The sequence below is a fragment of the Trichosurus vulpecula genome, chromosome 3, assembly GCF_011100635.1.
Source record: "Trichosurus vulpecula isolate mTriVul1 chromosome 3, mTriVul1.pri, whole genome shotgun sequence".
In the NCBI taxonomy this organism is placed as follows: domain Eukaryota; kingdom Metazoa; phylum Chordata; class Mammalia; order Diprotodontia; family Phalangeridae; genus Trichosurus; species Trichosurus vulpecula.
The window spans coordinates 278496089-278508843 of NC_050575.1; the positions used below are offsets into that span (position 1 = coordinate 278496089).

At 39.6% G+C, this 12755-nt stretch overlaps 1 protein-coding gene across 1 annotated transcript in view; it reads left to right on the forward strand.

Moving 5' to 3' along the window:
* The first annotated feature begins 1455 nt into the window (after positions 1–1455).
* CFAP61 (cilia and flagella associated protein 61) overlaps positions 1456–12755 on the forward strand; it is a 362517-nt gene continuing 351217 nt past the window's right edge. The window contains exons 1-2 of the mRNA XM_036749971.1: positions 1456–1598; positions 8093–8243. Of these exons, the coding sequence (XP_036605866.1) occupies positions 1456–1598; positions 8093–8243 (294 nt within the window). The remainder of the gene's footprint in view (positions 1599–8092; positions 8244–12755) is intronic.

The following is a 12755-nucleotide window of genomic DNA, read 5'->3' on the forward strand; positions in this document are numbered from 1 at the left end:
CAAATGAGATAATATTTATAAAATTCTTTGCAACCCTTAAGGAGCCTTTATAAATGCTACTTATTACTTACGATCTTGCATTTTGTTTTGGTTTCTGGATTATGTAAAATTGATTTTAATTCTTTTTTGCTAATACTTAAGCTAAATTTAATATTCCCCTTTGATATTACTTCCCCTTGTAAACGCACCCATCACCCACTTTTCAGAGAAACACAATTAACCTAAAAACTCAAATCTTGTCAATTTAATCTCTCACAGCAAGTCTTGTCACTTGCATGCTAATCCCATCCCTTGAAGAACACCTGAGAACCTTTGTCATAGTGTCTCTAATCACCTGTCTTGGCTGTGGGTTAGGGGAGTTTCAGAAGGGGGGGTCCAAATGATGTATGTCATCCATATCCAGTCAAAAGACACACCTATGTTGCTCCAGATTTTGCCCTGTCATCTTGCTAATTGTTATGAAAAATCCTGTCAACCCTCACTCAAGGTCTTTGATCATCAAGTGAGGCCAGTGATCCAACTGCTAGCCTAACTAGCTATTTAATTATGCTCAGAATTTCATACCTCAGTTTGTCTCAATTTCTAGCAGAACAATTAGTGCTATCCTGAAGTGGATTGGACTGCCTTGGAAAGTTGAAGTTTGAAACAAAGGCTCGATGATCATTTGTTGGATATATTTTTCAAGGGTTTTTGTTCAGCTACAAGTTGAACTAAGTGGTTTCTGAAGGTCCTTCCAGTTCTCAAATTCTGAACATTTTCCTATATTCATATATGTGTATGTATATGTATATATATAGGGGATGTGTGTGTGCGTATGTATGTATGTATATATACATAGGGAAGGAGAGACACAGTCACAGAAAGATAATTGATAAATAGAAAGTTACTATCATTGCTATCAGCATTTTTAGAGACTTTTTCACTTTGGGTTTGACAGAAATAGCTATGATTTTTTTTATCTAAATGTAAATCTAAATAGACATAATATTGTTTAAACAAAATTACCCCAGGGCAAAATCAATCGATGGTTTTCTTTCCTCTTTTATAAACTGGAAGCAGCAGTGAATTTCCCGCCTAAGACTTGGATACATACAATTGTGGTAAATTAAATATACTGAACCAGTAAATATTTCATTTCAGTCCCTTTCAGCAACTGCTATATAACATTTGAGAGCAGTTTTACTGGCAACAAAGAATACAGTTGTGGTGCTTTCTAGACAGACCAATTCTCAGAAACTATATGAGCGACTGAGAAATGTGTCTAGTAGTTTGTGATGACAGCTGACGCAACGTACCCCCAGGGAAAAACCAGCTAGACTTATGTGGAAAATATTGTATTCACTTTGTCATTTTGGAAATTGAATTAGTATTTAATATTATAAGTACTGTAAGCGAGACAGCTAATCATTTCAGATTTATAGAGGAGTGTTTTCTCTTTTCATGAAAGGGCATAAAATGACATCACTGATTTCACCAAGAGGCAGGGAAGAATTTATCCATTGCAGAAGAACAGAATCACAAGATATTTACTGTATTAAGTCTCTCATCAGAAAATTTACAGAAAAGCTTTTTGGGAGGATTAATATCGTTTATCTTCTGTAAGTAATTTTACCATCATAGTTAATAAGTATTTGTTGAACATTGCTGTGGACTCTGCTCTGGGGGTGGGGCAGATATCAGCCCTTGAGGAACATACATATATACACATATGTGTATATTTATATCTATCTATGCATTTTGTAATCCTGAAAATATATCACAGGAAGATTTCATCATTCATGTTTTAGAAGTTTCCTTGAATCACAAAATCTATTTTTCCTTGAATCACAAAATGACCACTATATTGTATCTCTGGTAAATTTAAAACAACAACAAACAACCTTCAATTAGAGACCAGAATAAGAGCAGTTATTGGCAATGGTCTCTGTATCTTCCTGACTATCTGGATCCAGCATTGGGTTCCTATATTGGCAGGGTACACAATGACCATTCCAAACCTTGACTAGAGGAACTAGGGATCAGAGGTTTGTTTTTGTTTTTGAATTAATTTTTGTGATTGGACATAGAAAGCAATAAAAAAATGAACAAATAGCCAAGCCGGCTTCAAGCACAACCCCTGTAATATGACATTGTGATACAGTAGAAAGAAAGATGGCCTTAAATTCAGGAATTCCTGAAGTCAAGCCCCACGTCTGACTGGCTGTGTGACTCATTGAGTCTCAGCCCCTCAGTGCTAAGGGCAGCTCTCTAAGACTGTAAATTATAGAGCAGATGCTAATCATAGGTTCAGTTAAAAAAAAAATCAAACCTTACAACAAGTGTTAGTCTTAGGGTCAAGATACCCAAGCCAAATCTCAGCTTGGATCTTCAGTGGCTGTGTGAGAGCATGAAAGCTGTACATTATTCTCCTTGAAGTTGAAACATCGTCCCTGCCTTCAACACGTCTTCTAGCTTGCTGCTTCTTGTGCCAAAAAGAGAAGGAATGTAGGGGTATCAGGTGCTTTTGCAAGGCTTTCGAAAGTCAGACAAAAACTGCCCCCACTACTTTGCTCCATTCAGTTCAGTTCAGCTCAGCTGAATATGTCTTTCATCTCTAAAAGGGGAATCCTGCCCTCTTATCTATTTATCTTCTTTTTTCCCAGTCAGAATTTTTTTTCAAAACAACACTGTGAGCCCTGGCTCGGGGCTCCAGCACTGCTCTAGCTACAAGATCTCAGTTAATGATATTTAAAGGCACTTGAGTGATCACAGTCAGCATAGGAAAAACCAAGTAGATGAAGAATTCATGTTGCCCAGGTTATGGCTTGTGCCTCTGGATAGGTAGTACATTGAATTAATCCATCCATACATATATCTTGTACAGGCACTGAAGATGAACAATGGTCTGGGTCAAGAATTTAACAGAAAAGAGGATAGTGGTCAAGATAAATTTGGGAAATTGTGAAACCCAATGTTCTGCTACCAAAATCCTACTTTTTAACAAAAATATTTCCCCAGTGATGCTATGTAACTCTGAATCATTGAAAAACATGAAGAGAAGTTATGAGACCTAGTGAAAATGGAAAGATGCATATAACTGATAATGGCTGGTGAATAAGAAGTGATGAAAGATCATCTCTGAAAATGTGTAAAACTGAAAAAGGAGAGATGACAGATTAACAACAAGTATTTGGCCCAAAATAATAGAGGCAGGTTATTTAGCCTTTCTGAGACTCAGTTTCCTTCTCTGTATAATTAAAAGGTTTCATTTGATTTAGTTTAATTCACCAAATACTTACTGAGCGCCTACTATTTACTAGGCCTATGTAGAATACAAAGGCCATACTGCCCCTTGCCATTGTGGAAATTTTGTTGTAGTGTGTGACTAAGACATGAACACGAAATACAGGTGTAAGTTCTCTCCTCTGTTGATTTAGTCAGGATATAGTCAGTGTAAGGGTGGTTGTTTTCCCTTCTTCAGCTAAGGTGGTTATAGTAAGAAGGTTTGGGCGTTTTGGTTTTTTTTAGCTTTTACAAATAAATATTTACTTCAAAGGTATAACAACAAAGAAAATACATATAACCCCAATATCTGGGGGAGCATAATCTCCCCATAAAGCATCAGTTTTTGAGGAAGGGAGGAAGATTAGGCTTACTGCTTAACTAAATTCTTACATAGCGTGAGTCCAAATTCCAAGTCCAAAGCCTCCCCTGTACTTATGTTCTGGGACCTGGGCTTCTTAGGGCTTCCTTGCTGGGCCAATTTACTCTCTAAAATCCTGGGTCCAAAATTCCTATGGCTTATAACCGTGGGTGCCAGGACTCCACTCCCCACACCTAGAACTGACAAGGATGAACAGACGTGCCAAAACCCCAATCCTGTTTTTCAGTGTGCATAGCCTTAGGGAAGGAGAAGTTGGTACTCAGGCCTTTTTCTATTTACTGCATGGTGCTACTCAGACAGTGAAAAGTTTTTTACCCCTGGGCATGGCCAGAAAAGAGAGTGATGAGATGTTAATGTATAAGCAAGATGGTTCTGCACTCTATGATCCTTTTATGAGTTGTGAACCTCTTTGAGTCAAGAAGGGAACAGCGTGATTGGCTGTGCAAACAAGTTAGATACGCTTCTGAGGCCTTTAAATAATTGAATGAAATTCAGAGTGAGAAATGCAACCATAATTAGAGGGAGAACCAGGCTCCTGAGAGGGAATTGCTCTTGTGGGGAGGAAGTTTTTTTTTTCCCCTTACCCATATGCCAGAGATAAAATACACACTGGAGAACAGATCTAGCTTCAATTTTTATTTATTTATTAATTAATAACATTCATTTGTAAAAATTTTGAGTTTCAAATTCTTTCCTTCCTTCACATTGAGAAGGCAGGCAACATAATATCAGTTATACATGTGAAGTCATGCAAAACATTTCCACATCCTCCATGTTTCAAAATAAAACAACAGTATAACAACAGGAACAAAGAAATAAAAAAAACTCAAGAAAAATACAGTGAAAAAATGGAGGTGGATAGCATTTTTCTACATGGGTCCTTTGGAATTGTCTTGGAACATTGAGGACAGATAGACAGAGATAGTCACCTCAATGAGGAAGCAGCTTCAGAGCAGAGCAGAGTGTTGCCTGTAGATTCAAGTAAGGAGAAGACTAAGGGAGCCTAGCTGAGTGAGCAGAGTGGCGGATCCAGTCGAGATGCTCCACTCGAGGGAAGTTGAGCGCTCTATAAAAAAAGAAAGAAAAGACTTCCAGGCCCTGCAGCTCAAGAGTTGTGAATTACCTTGGCCACCATCTGTTTCTTGTGTGTGTACTTCAGCGATACTTGATCCAAAGATTTTCTGCCCACTTTTCCCATGGATGCTGTGTGCATCTGTCCGAGAGTGTGCCCCAGATTTATGGAGGGGGGCACCGTGGTTTTTGTAGCTATTGTTTTCCCTTGGTCATCTTAGTAAAGACTTACTCCTAGAACCCAAGCAGGAATCCAGCCTCTAAGTTCAAGTGTAAGTTGAGGAATATTTCAGGGTGGGTGCAATATAGATAAGTGAATGGAGATATTTTTTGTGTGGAACTATTTTGGCATAGTTTTACACAATTTCAAAATTAAAAAAATTCAGCTAAAATAAAAACATTTCATCTTCCCTATAGAGGACATAATGACAGGGAGGTGAAAGTATTCCTTCTAATTCTAAAATCCTATGACCTTTCCGTGAAGAAGAGGAAAAGAATAGTTTCTATTTGAGCCTCATTATAAAAGAGACAGTATGGATAGAAAAGGAACCTCAGAAGGGGAAGGAAATAAACATTTATACAGTGCCTACTGTTTGCCAGGCATTGTGCTAAGCACTATACAAATGTTGTTATCTCATTTAATCCTCACAACAACCCTGGGAGGTAGGTGCTCTTCTCATCCCCATTTTACAGTTGAGGAAACTGAGGCAAAGAGAAGTTAAGTGATTTGCCCAAGGTCACACAGTAACTGTCTGAGGCCAGAATTGAACTTAGTTCTTCCTGACTTCAGACCCAGCACCCTATCACACACTACACCACCTAGTTTTCCTCAGAGTCAGCATGAGTAGGTTAAAACCCCACCTCTGACACCTACTGACTACAACAAAAGGAAAATCACTTTACCTTTTAGCTGGCATTCTCTGTACAATTAAAATGAGAGAGAGAGAGAGAGAGAGAGAGAGAGAGAGAGAAAGAGGGAAAGAGAGAGGTGGGGGGGGAGGGGAGGGAGAAGAGAGAAGAGAGAGAGAGAAGAGGAGGAGGAGTTAACTAAAGAGAAATAGTATGACAGATGGAGAGTAGAACATTTGAGAGAAAAGTTACTTTCATATTAAAGGTCACATAATGGAATTTCCTAACTGGATGGGACCTTAAAGATTATTTAATCTAACTCCCTTATCCTAAAAATGAGCAGATAAGCCAAGAGAAGTAAATTGTGATATTTTCTTGATCCATTTGTAGCAGACTCAATTAGAACCCAATTGGTAAGATGAAATCTTTAGGATGATAAATGTAAAGTCTGACTTGGGTTCAAGAAATCAGCTTCACCAGTACAAAATGAGAGAGAGCAGCTTGTCTGAAAAAGATCTCTGAGTTTTAGTGGACTGAATGTTCCATAAGAGTAAATCATGTAACATAAACAGTAGGATTATAGAGTTAGAGCTGGAAGAAAGAGGTCATCTAGTTTAAAGCATTCATTTTACAGATGAAAAAAATGAGTCCCAGACAAGTTAAGAGATATGTTGAAGCTTACAGAGCTGCTAAGAGTCAAAGGTGGGAGCTGAATCTTTCCACTCGACTTTAATGACTAGAAGAGAAAGTAAGGCTAATGACTTTGTGCATCTCTGCCACTCTTAAATGCAATTCACACGCAAGTCAAGACATCACCCATGATGTCATTGGTTTTCTTTTAAAATGAAGGACAAAACAGCAACCAGCTAAAGCACTAATTTAGTTTTTGGCTATGTTGAGAAAGGCATAATTTCTAGGAAGGGTAGCTAGGTGGTGCAGTGGAGAGAGTGCCAGGCCTGGAGTCAGGAAGCTTCATTTTCCTGAGTTCAAATGTGGCCTCACACTTACTAGGTGTGTGACCCTGGGCAAGTCACTTAAACCCATTTGGCTTAAAAATATAGAATTATCCTTAGTCTTTTGTAGTACCCTTCTAACACTGATAGTGGCAGAGTCTCAGAGGGAAGGGTCAGAGAGTGTGCAAAGAATCGTTCTTTTTAGACATTAACTTTTAACTTGACTGCTGATACTCAAAATGTTTTATGGAAGGATATGGACGAGAGTCATACCAGACGGGCTTCTATCAGCATTGTTGGATCATTGGTATCACAGGTCCATTTGAGAATTTGAGCACTGAGATAAAATTTCAGAATTGTTTTAATATCTGAGTTAGGAGCATATTTTCATATGGCCATTGAAAGCTTGCAACTCTTTTTTTGAAAACTATTTACTCATATCCTTTGGCCACCTAATTATTAGGGAATGCCCTTTGGGCTTATATCTTTAAATCAGCTCCTTACATATCTTGGCTCTCAGACTTTTGTCAGTGATATTTGATCCAAAGATTTTTTTTCCTTTAAATGAATCAGCAGTTTCTTTCCTTTTTTTATCTGCTTTACTTTTGTTTGTGTCAACCATTTTAGTTTTATGAAATTGAAACCGTCAATTTTGTCTTTTATTATCACTTCTATCTTTGGATTGGTTAAGAATTCTTTCCCTGCCCAAACTCTGAAAGATAACCTCCTTTCATTCTCTTCTAGCCCTTTTATAATGTGACTCTTAAAATCATGTATTTCTTGGAAGTGGTATATGGTGTAAAATGCTGGTTTAGACCTAAGTCTTGTTCTTTGCTGGCTGATCTGATCCTGAAGTCAAGGACAGAGTGCGGAGATGTTGATTAAGGGAAAGTTATTACTCCCTGGGTTGGCAGGAGGTAAGAGCTGGGAAAGAGAAGCTCTGCCCATATGGACGTAGAAGGAGCAGCTTAGTTTCCTGTTAAATTAACCACTTCCAATACCCCCTCTCTCTACCCTCTGCTTTCTACATGGGAAAGATTGGGAAGAATTTCGTAGTATAATAGACTTTACTAACCTACTTATAAGGTACTATAAAAAGCTATCTGAACATTCAGTAATATCTGAAATATAGCCTGGCACATTAAAGGTACTTTTTTTTTGAGAGAGATAATATGCCAGCCTGAAGATGAGACTTGTATTATGAATGCCTCCCACACATGTCTCTTAGCTCATAGCAAAGGTTAATCTTGTCACCTCCAGAGAATTTGCTCAGGTTCTTCTCTTTTTGTTGCTGTTCTTCATTCATTTTAGTCAGGTCCCACTTGTCGTGACCCACTTCATGAGGCAAACGGGTAAGTGGCTTGCCCAGGGTCAAACAGCTAGTAAGTGTATGAGTTAGGTATGAACTCAGGAATATGAGTCTTCCTGATTCCAAGCCCGGTGTTCTCCTGTGCCATCCAGTTGCAAGTTTGTCAGCGAATTAGGAGTAATGAGAGCCAGAATGAGAAAACAAGTTTATGGCATTTTTATTCTACAGTTTCTTTCTTATGTCCACAATGTTTAATCATCTCCATAGAGAAAAGGCAAATCTTGCAATTACCCTCTGCAATGAAAGGGATGAGATCATGGCCCATGCTACTTTCGTGGACTATCCCAACTGGGGTGTTGCCAAACAGGATGAGTGGTTAACAGTCTTCCGTGAACTTGACAGTGAACTCCAATGCACAGTAAGTAATCACAGTTTGTAATTTTTTAATGACAAAAAATTTTAAATCTTGACTCTTCAGAGTACTGTTCAGAAAGCATGAAAGAGGGATTCAGATTGAAAACAAAATCACTAGAGGAAGAAAAAAGGGTAAACATAAGAGTGATAGAGAGTTGAGGGCACAGGAAGAACAGGCAATAGCAAATCAGCCTCCAGGCAGAAAGTCCCTGGAATACGAGATGGTCATTCTGGAGGTGTTACAAATAAGGACATGGAAGCACAAAATAAAACAGGAAGCAGAATTTGGAATCTCCAAATTTCTACCAATTGTTATGAACTTTTGTTCCACTTTTATGTCTACCTCAGCCTTTCAGGTTTCTTAATAATTTGATGGTGGGCATCCTTTGAGGTAGCTATCCCATGTACCTCTCACACTGATAGGGGAGCATGACTACAGGTACTGGGGAGTATCTTTTATGATATTAAAGCTAAAGAACCTTCACTGTTGTCTTTTCTGCCATGACTAGCTAGATTGCCAATTGGTCACTAATACTTAGGTAGCCCAGCTGCTTCCCACCCTCCTTAATCCCATCAAAATCCCATTCTCTTGATTCCTGGAGTCTTGACCTCTAGTAACCCCAGTCCCATCAAGATCCTCCTTAGACTCCTCCTCTAGTCACCCCAGACTACTTGACCACACCTAGATCCCTCCTACAATCTTTCTGTGTATAATCTCCATCTTGCCTCCATAAAGGCATTCAGATTCAATCTAGCTCAGCTCAGATTGATCTGGCCTGCTGACATTAGTATCATAAATGCTCAGACTCCTTGAGAGTCTGTCCAATATGGCGAATCTTTAATAAACTTTGTCTTTTTCCTTGAGAAAAAAAATAAGTAGCATTTAAAAGGTGGCATGTACTGAGGTGTCATAAAGATAGTTGATAAGAAATATCCACTTCCACCCCACCCCCAAATCTGAGATTCACTCTCCCACAAGTGCCACCAGCGGCTATGGTGCCAGATTGGCTGGAGATGGCCAAATGCTGGGGAGACTGAAAAGATTACACAGGCCAGGGGGGAGAGTATAGGACAGCTCTGTTTATTAAGCTGAAGAAAAGGGCTTATACACCTTTTTAGGCAAGCAGATCAACAAATTCATGTGGGAGACATTTGTTATATAGCATGACTTCCTTGGGCTTTGTTCCCGTTTTGCCATAAACAATATTGTGTTAATAGCCCGTAGGTGGTGTTTAGCACCTGTGTGGCATGGAGGTTTTAGAGAGAGCACGTATGTGCCTGTGTGCTGAGGTGGAGTTTGGAGAGCCCATGTGCTGAGTTATCAGTCCAAGGGCAAGAACAGGCTTCAGGGAAAACCTGCCCTGTATCTTATCCCAGAATGGACTTTTTCAGAGCTGGCCCTCTACACACAAGCACCTACAGAGCCCAGGGGAATGTGGGCTCAAGCTTAGAGAGCACATATAGCAAAGAAAAAACCCAGATGTTGATGCTTCCTTGGGAACTATGTATTGCTATGGATAGACTGCTTTGTGTTGTTTGCTCTGTTGATATTGTCTCTGTTTGTAATTTCTGTTTGCTCTGAAGTTCAGGGTGCTGGCTTTTCCCCCTGAACTAAGTGAATGCTGTATGTATATTTAATTAAAGTGAGATTGCCAACCCCTTAAAGTTGCTTTCCTTAGAAAAGCAGATCAAAAGAACTTGTGCTAGCAGCTCTTGTTGCTGGTTTTGTTGGGTCTTACATCTCAACAGCAGCTGCTAGCAGCATTATTGTTACACAGTGGGAAGACAGGAAGTCTTCTGGACCCCCAAAGTTTTCTAGGTCTTTCTCCAACCAAATTAGAGAAGAAGGAGGACCAGATTGAAGCTGAAACATTCTCCTTTTACCACAAGTGATTTCTTCTCAGAGATGACTTTGTTGTACCAGAAGCGAGCGAGACACACCACAGAGTATAAGTTTTAAGTGGAGAATTTATTAGCCAGCGGCCATCGGGGTACGGCACCACAAATCAATGGCAAATGTGTTGGGGTGATGGCTTGGCTTATATAGGATATGGGGGTACAGAGTGGGGGGGGGAAGAGGAACAAAGGTCCTGGCTGATCAAAAGATTCAGTCAGGTTATCGTACTAGTGGGATAATCTCATTTACATTCCTTGGTGGAGTCACGGAGTCCCAGGGATATCTCCCAGGAAGGGTCTGTCAAGTTATCTCTCAGTGGGATGGTCCTATCTATTGAGATTCCTTGGTGGAGTCATGGAGTCCCAGAGGGTTTGCTAAATGCCAAAGATATCTGAGTCCATTCTTTCTGGGGGGGCTTGTCAGTAGCTAGGGGTTACTCAGGGGTTCCTAATTTTCCTTGTATTACAACTTTCTCCTCTTCTGGCAAGCCCCTGTACATAATTTTTAAAAAAGATGTGGACATTCTTATCCCAATTCTCACACATACTGATGATTTGAATAACCCTCTCTCCCTCTCAGAGCAAGGCAAAATGTGCTCCGTAGGGTCCTAGGGGTACTCCTGAGAGAACAGTGGAGGTTCTAGGCTCAAGCCCTGATCCTGGAATGTTCTGCCCTGCCCCCAAATAAATTGCCACTTACAGTTAGTATCCTCCTTATATAATCTATTATTCTCCCAAGTGGTTAGTACTCCAGTAACATTTAACCAATTAGCATCAATTAGTTTTTACAAAGGAATGTTTCCTGAGATACTGAAGCAAGAACAGAAGTAAAAGCTATTTCCTGGAACCCAGAAACTAGGACAGTCTCCCCTATGACACCTTGGTCCCTAGGGAGAGTGGCCTCAGACTTAAAGCAGTTTATACAAAGCATTCACTCTCATCAAAGTCATCTGCAAATGCAGCATAGCCAATGGATGATGTTGCTCTAGAAGGTGATACTTAGGCCATAGGGACTGAGTCAGTCAGGAAACATTTATTAAGCACTTGCTACATACCAGGCACTACACTAAACACAGGGGGGCTACAAAAAGAAATGAGACAGTCCCTGCTCTCAAGGAGCTCCCAATCTAATGCTTCACTACTGTTCTGGGTCTGGCAGGTTGCTTCTCAGGGCTATGCTATCTCTAGCATGCATTCCTGTACCTAGACATTTTGAAATCTCGAAAGGTCATAGGCCTGGTCTGTTCCATCTGCCACACTAAGGGAAGAAAAAATAGACACCACAAGGACAGAAACAACCACAGGGTCCTGCCATATGCTCGTGGCTGAATGTCAGTCTGGGTAGAGCCTGACTTCAGAGCCAGTGCTCAGTACACTACCCTATGCTATCTCCTCTTCCTCCTCCTCCCACTTATCTAAAGGGAATGGGTCTTCTGGAGCTCATTCTTACTAAGGTATAAATGTTTGATAAGATTAAATGTTCTACCCTTCCAGGGATATTTATATTTCAATAATACACAAAACTTTAAGGCAAAGGAATACACATTTAATTATAGAATTTGGGGTAAGATGATGGGAAAGTTAGTTTGACAGGTAATCTTCCTCCTCCTCCTCTCTCTGAAATAATACAACTGCCCTTCTGGAAGTTGGCTTTATTCATCATCACCTTTAAGTTCTAAGCCTTTTCACCTAACTGCATTTGTGGTTTTTGTGAGACTACCAGGAAATATCTAGTGGTAGGGGAAAGATCATTAAACTTGGAGCCAGATTGGATTTGAATCCCAGCTCTACTACTCACTATTTGTCTGGCTTTAGATAGGTCACTTAATAGTTCTTAGCCTTGGTTTCCATATCTGTTAAATGAGGGGGCTGGACAAGATGATGTCTAAGGTCCTGTGGCTTTGTGCTTTGTATTTTGTTTCAGTTAGTTAGCTAATGAAGTTGCATTATTATGAAGTTTCCAGTCCTCCTTAGGGCCATTTGCTTCTAGGGGGCAATCACATTCAGGACTGATATATCTTTAGAGCTCATGCCTCTTTTTACATTCCTATGATGGTTTATAACAATGTTTCTGAGATGCCTGATGTCACATTTTTGTATTATATATGGAGAAGCTAAGGTGCTGAAAAGTGAAATGATTTACCTAATACTAACTAATCTGAAGAAATCAAACCTTTGAAGAATTAAGGAATGTAGGCAGGTCAGGGATATATAATGCTTATATTACTACACCTCTTCATATTGTCATAGTTTACAGTATTCTGAGGTTTCACTTTAGATTGGGGGGGGCACCACATTGTACAGGCCTAGAAAACCCAGAAAGCCTCACAATCAAGGGGTAGCTATTAATTATTTGGGAGTATTCTTAAAAATCTTCATGGGGTCACATAACAATGGATTATGAGAAACACAGGGACAGAAATGGTTTTCTGTATAAATGTGTGTATTCTTTCTAATAATTAAACAAGAAGTTATAATCTTGGTTCTGGGAGTTTCCTGCACCCAAGCTTTCTGAATCCACAGAGTATTCTTTGATTTTAACTCTAGGAATGTTAATAAAGAGAGTCCTTGAATTCATATGGGGCACCTGCCTTCATACTCCAAATTCATAAGAGAATCT